Source organism: Lepidochelys kempii, chromosome 10 (genome assembly GCF_965140265.1).
Source record: "Lepidochelys kempii isolate rLepKem1 chromosome 10, rLepKem1.hap2, whole genome shotgun sequence".
NCBI classification, from domain to species: Eukaryota; Metazoa; Chordata; order Testudines; family Cheloniidae; genus Lepidochelys; species Lepidochelys kempii.
In genome coordinates this window covers 65,360,794-65,374,970 of record NC_133265.1, presented here as the reverse complement: position 1 = coordinate 65,374,970, position 14,177 = coordinate 65,360,794, and the positions used below count along the sequence as shown (strand labels likewise).

Below are 14,177 nucleotides of genomic sequence, written 5' to 3'. Positions count from 1 at the left end.
TAGGCCCCCAATTAGTAAATATAAATGTATTACATTAGGCCTGCTCCCACTGAAATCAATGGGAGCTTTGCCAAAGCTGAGTAGATTTGGGCCTCTTACCTATGGCTCCATCAAATGACCGTAATTGCTCTTTCTAAGAACGTATTTAAATGTCATTCAACCTCAGCCACGCGATGTTTCCCTTGTACGTTCAATACGCTATATATGTTGTTGCCTTAGTTTACACAGGAGGTAAACATGTACTTAGCCATCCTGCTCTAAGCAATGGAAAAAATGTAGAGGTGGCCTAACAAACCACAGCACAGCAAGCGTTCTCATTTGCAGCACACCACCAGGGTCAATTCACTCAAATAAATCTCATTATTCAAATGGACTAGTCTACAGTGCTCACAAATTTTACCAGAAAACATGACGCTAGGACAATTAAAAACCTCATTCTGCTTTCACTGTTGACAAGACTTTTTTCATGCTGAAAAGCTGTGTTTATGAGGGTCTCTTTTCCTAATATTAACATAAAAATAATTTTAAAATCAAATGATACTACTGAGCATTAGCAGTCTTCATGTTTTGGCAGTGTAGGTTTGCACTGGAATCTTGCTATAGAAGAGAGGAACTCTTTTTAACCGTTTAATTTTAAATTTGCCATCTTACAAGTTGAATATTAGTGTACTGCAACAGGTTAACATTACACATCTGGCTGAATTGACTTGAACTGGTATTTTGCCTAAACTATTATGCGGATGTTTTTGGTTTTTTTTAATAATTCTAGGCAAACTAAAGCACTGCCCTTTTTCACTTTTACACACAATAATTAGTGACAACCTTTTTTTTCTGAGCTGACTTGTAGCCTCTACAAAAAAAGCTATTTTTAAAAGCCAGCACTGAAACACAGATAAAACTGCACAGCACTTTCATTTTGTACTCTTGTTCTTTTCTTTATCTTACAGATGTAAAGCCTCGTGTTAAGGGAGAATATCATAGGATCACTTTAATTTCCAGTTACTTTTACTTTCAGTCCACTATTTAAAACTCTCATTACCAGGAAAGAGAAAACTATAACTCAAAGTATCTTCATAAAAATAGTTTTTGTATCAAGAAAATAGATAACTGTTCCATTCAGCAAAAGGTCAAAATTCCAGAATTTTGGCCACAGAACTCCTACCATTCAGCCAAATCTTATTCTGAAGCCAAAAGTTTCTGTGCATTGCTTTTGCAAAGCATGTGTTTAAGGCTTAGCAACACCCATCAAAAGGGAAAGAAAAATCAACCCTCTCTTATAACCTTATCATGACAGTCCACGTTGATGACAAGACATTGTAACATATATAAATTACCGTCAGTTGTCATTTCTGTTATATCAAATGCCTTGGGGAAGGGGGCAGTATGATAACTTGCGCTGATGTATTTTGTATAAGAGTTATTGATTACTTCAGGATCTTTAATTATGTTAATAATATCTTCTTTGGGGGATTTTTCCTCCAAAAAAATTTAAATACATAAATAAATATAGAGACCCCAGAAAGTTCTGGTCTGAGAAGTGTCAAGGTTCTGGAAAGCACCTATCTGTCCAGCTGCAAAATTCCCTGGCATGGGGAAGCTCCCAGCTGATGCACAGCTGGTATTGCTGGCCCCTGCAACACCCACCACTTGGTCCAAGTGCAGGGTGCACGTTAGGGCTGGCAGGGGAGGGGCACAGCATATTTTATACTGAGCTGATAAATGGTTCCTTGGGACTCAGACGCTTAGAGTGCTCTACTTTACACTGGGGCTCAGATTGCCCCAGATCCCTTAACACCCCTGTCTCTCTGCTATGCCAAATGTAAGCTTGGTGCAGCAGAGAATCTGGGCCACGCTGGGTATAAAGCTTTCTGTGCTAGGTGCAAAAACTTGCCTTTGGCACCAGACTTCTTGTTTTCTACCATGCTATAAAGTCTGCAGAACCTCTGAAGTTGTGCTAGAGGATAGCATTGCTGCCACAGACCTCATCCGTGCTATCACCCATCATCATACTCAACACAACCAGACATTTTGCACCTGGCTTACCTTCAGAACAGGTCTGACATGATCCAGAACTATACTCCAAGACCATGTGTGAGTTTATGTGCACATCCAGCCAAAGGTACATTCTGTAACTTATTTTTTCTTAAGAGAACTGTACAGTATTACTTAGCATACAGCAAGTCTGTTCTTAGTGTTCAAGTTACCAATTTCTACTAACTAATACATTTCAGGCTTTCTGATCCTTGTCAATTTTCTGGATCATTGCAGATAATCACTTCCTCTGTTATGGAATGTGAATACACTTATTACAATGACTAGGCAACAGGCACAAGTGTACACTATATCTATTCTTTTCTCTTCCTGATGTTTGAATTTAAGATTCTAGATTCTACCAGACATTTCCACCAGACTGAACTTTATTGCATGTGGTACCTTCAAGCGCCATAACTACTGCAGAGGTGTTTTGACACATGAACAAAGGTCTACTACCAGGTTTAGTGGTAACAATTCACTTACACTGGGTTTGTTTTTGAGGAACAATATTTGTTTAAAAAGGCTTTAATTCTGGATGTGGACTGGAAATGGATTCATTTCAAAACGCAGTGGGGAGAGTGGGATGGAAGATTTCTACTCCTATTTTGCCTTGACTATAACCCATTAAGAAGCTTCTCTACAGGCTTTCAACAGATGCTTTGCTCCTAGAGCCACAGCAAGTCATTCAGGGAGGGAGTATAAGGGTCAGAGGGTGTGGTCCACATGCTTTAGAACATATATGCTCAATCCTGGCTTGCAGAGATTACATCTGGTCCAGGGATGGCCATGTGTGAGACTTGAGTTGGCCAAAATACAGGCTTACAATAATGCTCTTTCTGCAGCTTTAATGTATGCCTGTTTCCTTGCCAAACTTAAAGCCTGCCAAAATTTGGCCAAACATGTTTCCTCAATTGTGCAATATTTTCAGTTTATATCCAACAGTTCTTTGTAAAAACAATTGCATTGTGTCTTAAAAATTTATGGATGTTAACAATATTTAAAGTTGTATTTTACAGTTAATACTCTTGGGTTTTACAGTAAATTACCTTTGAAAGGGTCTTTCCATTAGCTGTAAGTGCCACAAGTCCAGCACAGCATACCAACGCACTGGAACTAGACAGACCAGAACTTGGTGGGATGGTTCCATCGAACAGACAATTCATTCCAGTTGAGCTATTAAGACCAAAATGTTCCTAACAATGAAAAAATAAACAATCTGAGTATCCAGTACACACCGCCTTAGATGTTCAATTATCCCATGTTTAGGAAGAGATTTCTGTTGCTGAGTTGTTGAACTACTGATGTGCTGTTTGGTGTCACCATAAAGAGTGAGGGGGTTTGTGACATTTTCAAGTCTGGTCCTTAAAAACCAAGATTAAAATTCAGAAGAGAAGTGCATGAATATAAGATTTTAAGACCATTTCAAATTTTGGTTATATCTTGATACCCCTCTTCACTTAAAAATATTATTTTAAACCTGATATTGTGCATGCTCAGTCTAAGGACAGCAGAGAATTTCTGAGGTCTCTCAGACAAGTTGTTGCTGAATTATGGTGCTTAAAACATTTTTTTTTCTATTCTTGAAACTGCTCTACAGCTCAACTACCAAGAATATTTCTGAACTGAAAGAGAAAATAGCCTATTATAAGTCTCCACTAAATTAGAAAAGGCACTAAAGCACAGAACTATTGATTTCCATTGCTACTGCAACCTCTAGATACTCTTCTGTTGTGACTCATGCCCTGTGATGTCACATTAGTTCCCAAATTCAGGGTCTCCTAACATAAGATACTGTCAGAGCCAGCATTCTGCATTTGTAATACAAAATACACTGGAAATTTGTAGAGATCCTTGTAAAACTGAAGTTTGAGACATTTTAGCCATGTGGTAGTTTTACATGCAGCCCGCGAGTAAGAATGCAAACTCCCTGAATCAAACAGACATCAAATACAGAATCGGAGAAATGTAGAGCTGGCAGGGATCTTGGAAAGTCATCAAATCCAGCCCCCTGCACTGTGGCAGGACCAAGTAAACCTACACCATCCCTGACAGGTCTTTATCCAACCTGTTTTGAAAAACTTCAAATGATGGGGATTCCATGACCTCCCTTGAAAGTCTGTTCCAGAGATTAACTAGCCTTCCAAACAGTAAGTTTTTCCCAATATCTAACCCAAATGTCCCTGGTGGCAGATTAAGCCCATTACTTCTTGTTATACCTTCAGTGGATACAGAGAATAATTGATCCCTGTCCTCTTTATAATAGCCCTTAACATCTTTGAAGACTGTTATGAGGCCATATCACATCTACAGCTTCCCCCTATCCACTAGGCCAGGGGTGGGCAAACTTTTTGGCCCGAGGGCCACATCAGGAAATACAAATTGTATGGTGGGCCATGAATGCTCACTAAATTGGGGCTGGGGTGGAGGAGGGGGTGAGGCCTCTGGTTGGGGGTGCGGGTTCCGGGGTGAGGCTGGGGATGAGGAGTTTGGGGTATAGGAGGATGCTCTGGGCTGGAACTGAGGGGTTTGGAGGGCAGGAGGGGGATCGGGGCTGGGGCAGGAGTGTGGGAAGGGGTGTAGGTTCTGGCTGGGGGGGCGGGCTCTGGGGTGGGACTGGGGATAAGAGGTTTGGGGTGCAGGAGGGTGCTCCGGGCTGGGATCGACGAGTTTGGAAAGCGGGAGGAGGATCAGGGCTGGGGCAGAGGTTTGGGGCATGGGGAGAGGCTCAGGGGTGCAGGCTCTGAGCAGCACTTACCTCAAGCAGCTCCCAGAAGCAGTGGCATATCCCTTCTCAGGCTTCTACGTGGAGGCGCAGCCAGGCGGCTCTGTACGCTGCCCCATCCGCAGGCACCGCCCCTGCAGCTCCCATTGGAGCACTGGAGGGAGCCATTGGAGCACGTAGAAGCCAGAGCTGAGCCTTGTGGCAGCTTCTGGGAGCCACGTGGAGTGGCCCCCGACCCCACCGGAGCGTGGGAGCAGGGCCAAGCCGCATGTTCTGGCCCCCAATCCAGCTGGAGCACCAGAGCGGGGCCGAGTTGCATGCTGCGGTCCCTGACCCCACTCCCTAGCGGGAACTGTGAGCCAACTTAAAATGGTTCGCAGGCTGCATCCAGCCCACGGGCCATAGTTTGCCCACCCCATGCACTAGGCAAGTAACCCTGTCTAAGAAAAATTAGGTTGGTTTGACATGATTTGTTCTTGACAAAACCATGCTGGTTATTCCTTATAACCCTATTGTCTTCCAGATGCTTATAAATTCATTGTTGAATAATTTGTTCTAGTATCTTCCAGGTATTGAAGTTAGGCTGCTGACTTGAATACATCTAATTTATCTAAATATTCTTTAATCTATTCTTTCCTTGTTTTGGCTTGCATTCTTACCACTTGTGGTTAATATTAATTGTGTTTGTATACAGTTGTATTAGCAGCTTGGAAAAAAATAGATGGATATTATAACCTTGGTTCTGCTACATATACAGTATAATGAAGTCACTTGGTCGTCACTATGCATTAATTATATGTATACAGTAAAGAACAGTAGGTAGTTGATATGAGAAATATTTGTACAAGTAAGAGAGGACCTTTTCTAACTCTAAAGTTACGAGTTTATGTGAGGCCACTCTGCTTTTGATGACTGCTATCATACTATTTATATTTAAAGCAAAGGGATAACTTTAGAGATTTTACTGTGGCTCAAAATCTAATTGTGTGTGCATGCATGCACACACACAAGATTAATATCATATATATTTTTCATTCACGGATCCCAAAACTGTATCTGTAGATTGTATTCTGTTCTTACATTTTTAAACATTTTAGTTCTCATCTTTCACAAAAAATTTTATATCATCTCTAGTACACTTTGGTTCAAAATAAACACCATATTGTACCAACCAAAATATCACTCACATAAATTGTATAAATACATACACATCAATGTGCCAATGCAGATTTACGTAACCATCACAATCACCTGAGAAATGCCAACATTTCTCAGAAAGAAGCTCCCCTCTTTTCCTACAAAAAAAAAAATCTATTCCTGTTCCTGAAATAAAGCCAACTGCAGGCAATAAGGGCAGAGTTCATGCAGCACATAAGAAAGATCTTGTTGAATGTGTCTCTTCGTTGCTACAAATTATCTAAAAATTCCCTTTCCAGAAATACAAACAAATTATTAATTGAAATGCTATTGCTGCCAATGCTCGTTCATGCAGAACATCAGACAAGCCTGTTTAAAAAACTACTTGAGTAATATATTTAACCAGAAACTCATCCACAGGGTTGTCTTCAATGTGAATCAGAATTGCAAACTTATCACGCAATGTTTAAATAAAAAACTTACTCCAGTTTCAGAAATGAAAATGGACTTTGCCAAGTTCTGCAATAGTTCTATCCCAAAAGGATAACATGTTCAACTTCATATAAACAGATTATCCCCTTGGACCTTCTTAGTACTTGCATTTGAATGTTTCTTAAGAGTCTGTAGCATTTATGCTTATTTTCTGCTAGCATTAGTATACAAACCTGCTTTGCATATTAACCATCAAGCTTAAAAAATTATTTTTAAGATCTAACTCTCAAAAGCACACCCCAAAATATGTAGGGACACTTAGGTCATGTTTCTCTAAGCCATTTTACTGTAAAGAAAACTAGCATAAAATTGCAAAGTAAATACAAATGAAATGAATGTTTTACTTGTGGGGCAATTCAGAGATTGAAAATATTCACATCACTGCAAATAGGAGTCACTGATTGGGGCTTGAAACATATAGGGCAGTGACAGGAATTTTAGATCATAAAGAGAACAGTTTGTTACTATGATTGCATAGTATAACATGTTTTAAAGGTGCTAAATGAACTATGGAACTGAACATTCACTATTCTGTCAAAGTTTCAGACAGAAATAGATGTACTAAAATTCCTTTTTTTTCTCAGCCTAATAAAGAAAGAGCTGTTGTTTCATTCTGAATCAAGTATGATTTTTAAAGGCATAGTTAAGCTAAGATGCTGGTACATTCAAAAGCACCTAAGTGAGTCAGGAGTACAATGACTTTAGCTTATGCTCAAATAAATTTCTTAGTCTCTAAGGTGCCACAAGTACTACTTTTCTTTTAGCTCTTAAGTGAGTTATGAGCTTTTGAAAATCCCACCCCAAAGACGTGCATTGAAAAGCCTGTACAGCTAATAATTTGAAGCAGATTATTGCAACTGAAACTGTTTTTAAAAACTACTTTATTTTGCTTGCTTTATCCAGTTTGTTATTGGATGGGGGTGGGGGTTGCATTTCCTTGTGCCTAGCATGTGCAATCGGACCCATCAATTTCACTATTTGGTTCTCATGCACTCCGGAGGGGGGGTCTGTGTGTCTTTCCAGTACTCCTAGGAATTATTTACATTTTAAAATAGTCTTCACTTGGGGGACAGGGAGGAGGGAACAAATTATTATTTTAGGTTCCATATTTCCAAACCTACAGCCCCCTTTTAAAAATAAACCTTACGCATGTGGTTCTGTTCAGCAACGTGTCTAACTTTGACTATTTCAGTTTACATTTTTCTATTTTAATGAGTCTGATCATGAGCCGACTAAATTAATACACTGTTCTGTATAATAATGTATATAATAAATCTAATGTAGGTTTTGTATTCTGCAAATATTTTCATACAAGCAAAACAAAAGTATTTTACAAATATTTTAACATAAATATAAAAGTACTTTAGTTAATAGGATACAAAAGACAGCTACAAATTAAGTTGTATGAGTAAAAAATGCCCTATTAAATAACATATTTTATAAATAAGCATAATAGGACATTATATAACATACACCCACATTATATTTTAATCTTAAAAGGTAGCCCATATAATACATATGTGTTAAATGAATTTGGTTTACCTGAATTCCTTTCAAACCACATAGGAAGTAGTTGTGCCACACAGGTTTGGTTTTGTTAATGTGAATGTTATTCACACTAGTACTGAAATCCCTGAAAAAACAGATATAACACGAAGTCTATAAACATGTCAGTAAGTTTAGTTCCATGGCTTACTGCTGCCATCTGCTGATGAAACAGCAACATTTAAACTTTGTCCTGGACATTTTTTTTTACACAATACATATTACATTCTTTTCCTCTGGCTCTTCTTCCACCTTATTCACCGATTGTACAAAAAAGCTGTTTAATGGAAACATTGCTAATACATCAAATTTGGCCCAGAAACTGGGCTCTGTAAAAACAAATTATGAAACTGAACACCAACAACGTTTTCATGCCTTTTTAAAACATTCCAATGGAAGCAGCCATTTAAACAAAACAAATTACCTGCAAAGTTTGCATCTCAAATATTGCAAGGTTGTGCTATAACCAGAAAAGGAAACTGATGAGTGTATTTTCTGGCAATGCTGAGAAAAATGAGATAAAGGGTTTGGTTTGGTTTTTAAAAAACAGCTACCACACTCTAAATATTAAAACACAAATCCAATTTTTCTCTTTCTTTTTAGTATTCTAAGTTATCAGTGACAGAGTAGGTGTGAACATTTGTATTTTTAAATATATAATTTGTAACAAAAAAGCATCCTTTTGAAGATACCTATGTGTAGGGTGACCAGACGTCCCATTTTTAAAGGGACAGTCCATATTTAAGCCCGCCTGCAGGTGTCCCGACTTTTTCTTAAAAATGGACAAGTTGTGCCATATTTTCTGTTTCCCCCACATCAGTACTGGTGGGTCCTGTTGCTGGCCGGATCCCTGCTCGACAGCCCACCAGCGGTGAATGGGGGAATCCAGTGGCCAACGATGGGGGCAGGTGTGCATATACTTAAGTGTTTTCCTAAATCAGAGCCTCAGAGAAGCAAAAGCCTTAAAACAAATAATTATCATCCCTCCAAATGTGCTTAATAAATAAAAATACATTTTAAAACTTTCTCTACACTCATAAACCTTAGTCAAGATTTCTTCTCCATTACTTTTGAGATAATCCACTGATGTGAGTGGCAGCCCACCAAAGCAGAACTGAATTTACTGCTTTGGACACCCCAAACCACTTAATATTTACATACTAAAATTCCACTAGCAGCCTCTATTGCTGACATATTTTGTACATCAAATGTAAACCTGTTCTATGCAGAGGAGGTAAGATGTCATCCAGGATAACTCTCAGAATTTTTTTACTGTTCCTCCTTCACTTTAAAATGATAGAAGTCTTAAATCTGAATACAAGAAACTATTTGTGCACTAAATATTGTAGCTAAATCACTTTTACCCTGGTTTTGAAATGAGCCCATGTTACCCCCATTCCGTGCAGAGGGCACATGCATTATTCAGAAGGAAGTGTGAATTACTTATAAATATGAGTCAGATTTATATCACATAATTGGGCCCAACTGATGCTGTCTGTGCAACAGAGGCCCAACACAGAAAGGGCAAAGGTATTCAGAAGGTCAGGAAAAGCGAATGTTGATTTTTCAAACATTAGGGGCTAAACTGGGGCTTTCAAGTGACAATCTACACCGCAGTGGCATCTCTAGAGGGGCTGTGCAGCAGCAGGAGTCTCCAGAGGCGTTTTGGTTGACTCAGCAAACATTTTCCAGATGCTAAAAGGGAGCAGGTACTCTGTCACCCTTTCATAGGCTACGAACGGTGTGCTTCCTAAACTGGCCTGGTCCTGGTCTCCACAGTTTTGCACCAGTATTACTATATCCATTAGAGGTCTGATTTGTCGGTTTGTTTGTTTTTTTAACCAAAATAGTTATGTCAATACAACTCCTAGTGGGGTCTCAGTAAAACCAATGTAAAGGAGCTGTGCCTTATACCGGCCTAGTTTATTCTCCTTCCCACAGAGGAACACCATGATTGGTATAAAGCATCAGAGGGGTAGCTGTGTTAGTCTGGATCTGTAAAAGCGGCAAAGAGTCCTGTGGCACCTTACAGACTAACAGATGTATTGGACCATGAGCTTTCGTGGGTGAATACCCACTTTGTCGGATGCATGTAGTGGAAATTTCCAGAGGTAGGTATAAATATGCACGCAAGAATCAGGCTAGGGATAATGAGGTTAGTTCAATCAGGGAGGACGAGGCCCTTTTCTAGCAGTTGAGGCATGAACACCAAGGGAGGAGAAACTGCTTTTGTAGGTGGCGAGCCATTCACAGTCTTTGTTTAATCCTGAGCTGATGGTGTCAAATTTGCAAAAGAACTGAAGCTCAGCAGTTTCTCTTTGAAGTCTGGTCCTGAAGTTGTTTTGCTGCAGGATGGCGACCTTTAAATCTGCTATTGTGTGTCCAGGGAGGTTGAAGTGTTCTCCTACAGGTTTTTGTATATTGCCATTCCTAATATCTGATTTGTGTCCATTTGTCCTTTTACGTAGGGACTGTCCAGTTTGGCTGATGTACATAGCAGAGGGGCATTGCTGGCACATGAGGGCGTAGATTACATTGGTGGACGTGCAGGTGAATGAACCGGTGATGGTGTGGCTGATCTGGTTAGGTCCTGTAATGGTGTCACTGTGTAGATATGTGGGCAGAGTTGGCATCGAGGTTTGTTGCATGGATTGGTTCCTGAGTTAGAGTTACTATGTGTAGTTGCTGGTGAGAATATGCTTCAGGTTGGCGGGCTGTCTGTAGACACGGACTGGCCTGCCTCCCAAGGTCTGTGAAAGTGAGGGATCGTTGTCCAGGATGGGTTATAGATCACTGATGATGTGTTGGAGAGGTTTTAGCTGAGGACTGTATGTGATGGCCAGTGGAGTTCTGTTGGTTTCTTTCTTGGGCTTGTCTTGCAGCAGGAGGCTTCTGGGTACACGTCTGGCTCTGTTGATCTGTTTCCTTATTTCCTCATGTGGGTATCGTAGTTTTGAGAATGCATGGTGAAGATCTTGTAGGTGTTGGTCTCTGTCTGAGGGGTTGGAGCAAATGCGGTTGTACCTCAGCGCTTGGCTGTAAACAATGGATCGTGTGGTTTGTCCGGGATGGAAGCTGGAGGCATGAAGGTAGGCATAGTGGTCGGTGCGTTTTCGGTATAGGGTGGTGTTAACGTGACCGTCACTTATTTGCGCCATGGTGTCTAGGAAGTGGACCTCCCGTGTAGATTGGTCCAGGCTGAAGTTGATGGTGGGGTGGAAGCTGTTGAAATCGTGGTGGAATTCTTCCAGGGTTTCCTTCCCATGGGTCCAGATGATGAAGATGTCATCAGTGTAACGTAGGTAGAGAACGGGCGTGAGTGGACGAGAGCTGAGGAAGCATTGTTCCAGGTCAGCCATAAAAATTTTGGCATATAGTGGGGCCATGCGGGTGCCCATAGCGGTGCCACTGGTCTGGAGGTATATATTGTCACCAAATTTGAAATAATTGTGCGTGAGGATAAAGTTACAGAGCTCAGCAACCAGTTGTGCTGTGGCATCATTAGGGATACTGTTCACATATCCGGACAGTCCTTCAGTGAGAGCGCCAATGCCCAAGATGATGGGGCATCCAGGGTTCCCGTGTTTGTGGATCTTGGGTAGTAGATAGAATAACCCCGGTCGGGGCTCTAAGGGTATGTTGATTTGTTCCTGTGTTAGTGTAGGGAGTATCCTGAGTAGAGGGTGCAGTTTCTTAGTGTATTCCTCAGTGGGATTTGAGGAAAGTGTCCTGTAGAATTTGGTATTGGAGAGTTGTCTGGCAGCCTCCTTTTGGTAATCAGACCTGTTCATGATGACAACAGCACCTCCTTTATCAGCCTCTTTGATTATAATGTCAGGGTTGTTTCTGAGGCTGTGGATGGCATTGAGTTCTGCAAGACTTAGGTTATGAGGCAAGCAGCGTTGTTTTTTCCACAATTTCTGCCTGTGCACATCAGCAGAAGCCATTTCGACCCTCAGGAGGAGTCCATGTGGAGTTCTTCTTGTGTTGTTGGTGGGAGGGTATCTGTGTATCAGTGCGCTGTTCAGTGTTATCTTGAAAGTATTCTTTGAGTCGGAGACGGCGAAAGTAGGCTTCCAGATCACCACAGAACTGTATCATGTTTGTGGGGGTGGCAGGGCAGAAAGAGAGTTCCCGAGATAGGACAGACACAAATCAGATATTAGGAATGGCAATATACAAAAACCTGTAGGAGAACACTTCAACCTCCCTGGACACACAATAGCAGATTTAAAGGTCACCATCCTGCAGCAAAACAACTTCAGGACCAGACTTCAAAGAGAAACTGCTGAGCTTCAGTTCTTTTGCAAATTTGACACCATCAGCTCAGGATTAAACAAAGACTGTGAATGGCTCACCAGCTACAGAAGCAGTTTCTCCTCCCTTGGTGTTCACACCTCAACTGCTAGAAAAGGGCCTCGTTCTCCCTGATTGAACTAACCTCGTTATCCCTAGCCTGATTCTTGCGTGCATATTTATACCTGCCTCTGGAAATTTCCACTACATGCATCTGACGAAGTGGGTATTCACCCACGAAAGCTTATGCTCCAATACATCTGTTAGTCTGTAAGGTGCCACAGGACTCTTTGCCGCTATTATTGGTATAAAACACCTTTATATTGATATAACAACAAAGGGGAGTTTGTAACACTTTAACTAGACCCGTACAATTAAAGCAGCATAACTTCTCTGTGTAGATCAGCCCTTCGTCTCCTGACTGGCGTCAAACGGTGGCAGAAACTCTGCTCCCTCTTTGAAGAGTCTACTCCCAGCAGTGGCACCAGACTTTCAGAGTCCTTGCTAGCATTGTAGTTGGCCACTGCATTTCTAGTCTGGAACGTATGACCTAGTTCTAACCAAGGTTACAGTTTCAGCTCTCATGCTTATTATTCACTAACTTTATTTTTTCATTTGTATCCTCAAGTCCAACATTAATTGAATTCAATCTTTACAGCATTTTGGAGAGGTTAACATTAAAAGGAACAACATAGCTTGCTACATGATGCACAGTCTGCTATGATTTCAACTATACACAACAGTACCATTTAATGGGACCTTGTGAAGAAGGCAATATTAAAATATTTGTAGACAGTTAACAAGAAGATGGGGAGGGTGGTTAGTTTGGGTGATACAAGGGGTTTATGCAGAAGCAATGAGATGAGATTAAGACAGAGAAAATTCAGGCTGGATATCAGGAAAATATTCCAGTTTGAGATCTATCAGACTGTGGAATAGTCTCCTAGAGGAAGAGGTGAAAGCCTCGTTGCTTATGACTTTTGAACACAACAAAATAGCTAAGCTATTTGAACAACAGAAGAGAAAATATTTATCTGGAGTGATGAGAAACATGCCATTGCTAGGTTCATTTAAATTTGTTTTCTGGATAATCCCCCCAAAAAACAGGGGTGACAATCAGTGTGTGTAAATTGTTGTTGTCTGTGATAGGAAGTAGGTTTGAAGTCCATTTATCTCCAAAATAAACATCTCTCAGATTTTCTTTGTACCTTTTATTCTTTTATATGACAAAGCAAAACAGTAAAAAGTATGTGGTTCCATTTCCTGGCCGTTGGGATAAAGGAAAATTATGACTTCTTGGAGTGCACAATGCTAATTTTTGAAACCTCCTCAAACAGGAACTGCAAGAGAAGTTGGCTTTTTATTTGCTACGTGTCACAGGCATAAGTCCTTGCCAAGCCTGATACAATATAGTTTAAATAAAAAGGGGGGGAACCTATTTGTAAAATGAACAGTGATGCTAAAAAAAAATTTTGACGTTTTAAAACTACTCTGGAAATTACATCAATACTGAAATAATTTCTTAGGACTCTTTTTTGAGCAATTTGATTCTTGTTTTAGCTGCAGTGGTTTTTGCATTTCTGTAGCTTACCAGTTATAGAGCTAAACTCTTATTTAGAGGATATTCAGTCTGAGCCTGATCCTGAAAGTTACTGAGGATCTCTAGGAAGTTGATCGGCTTCCTCAACACTCACTGAAGTCTATGGTACCTTGCAGGAACAGAGCTACTATTCCTTTCTCTATTCTCTTGCTACTGGCTTTGGTCATAGCTAGGGAAATTGAAGAACATCTAGTTCACATAAACAGTGCATTAGAATACTGTCCCCCCCATAATGATTCAGGTGCAGGTAGGGCCCTCTGCAGTCAAGGAGGAGGAAGCAGAATTTCCCCCTCATTGCTAAAGAGAAGCTTATGCATTATATTTGCAGGTCACCTTTAAAACTCAAACTGA

The 14,177-nt window shown here is 40.5% G+C and overlaps 1 protein-coding gene across 4 annotated transcripts in view; it reads right to left on the bottom strand.

Annotated features, from left to right (window-relative positions):
* GALK2 (galactokinase 2) overlaps window positions 1–14,177 on the bottom strand; it is an 82,624-nt gene that overhangs the window by 55,617 nt on the left and 12,830 nt on the right. For 3 of the 4 annotated variants that reach the window (XM_073303964.1, XM_073303965.1, XM_073303967.1), the window contains 2 exons: window positions 7,928–8,018; window positions 3,081–3,227 (listed from right to left, as the gene is read on the bottom strand). In XM_073303964.1, the coding sequence (XP_073160065.1) occupies window positions 3,081–3,227; window positions 7,928–8,018 (238 nt within the window). The remainder of the gene's footprint in view (window positions 1–3,080; window positions 3,228–7,927; window positions 8,019–14,177) is intronic. The other variant, XM_073303966.1, reaches the window with a different exon arrangement.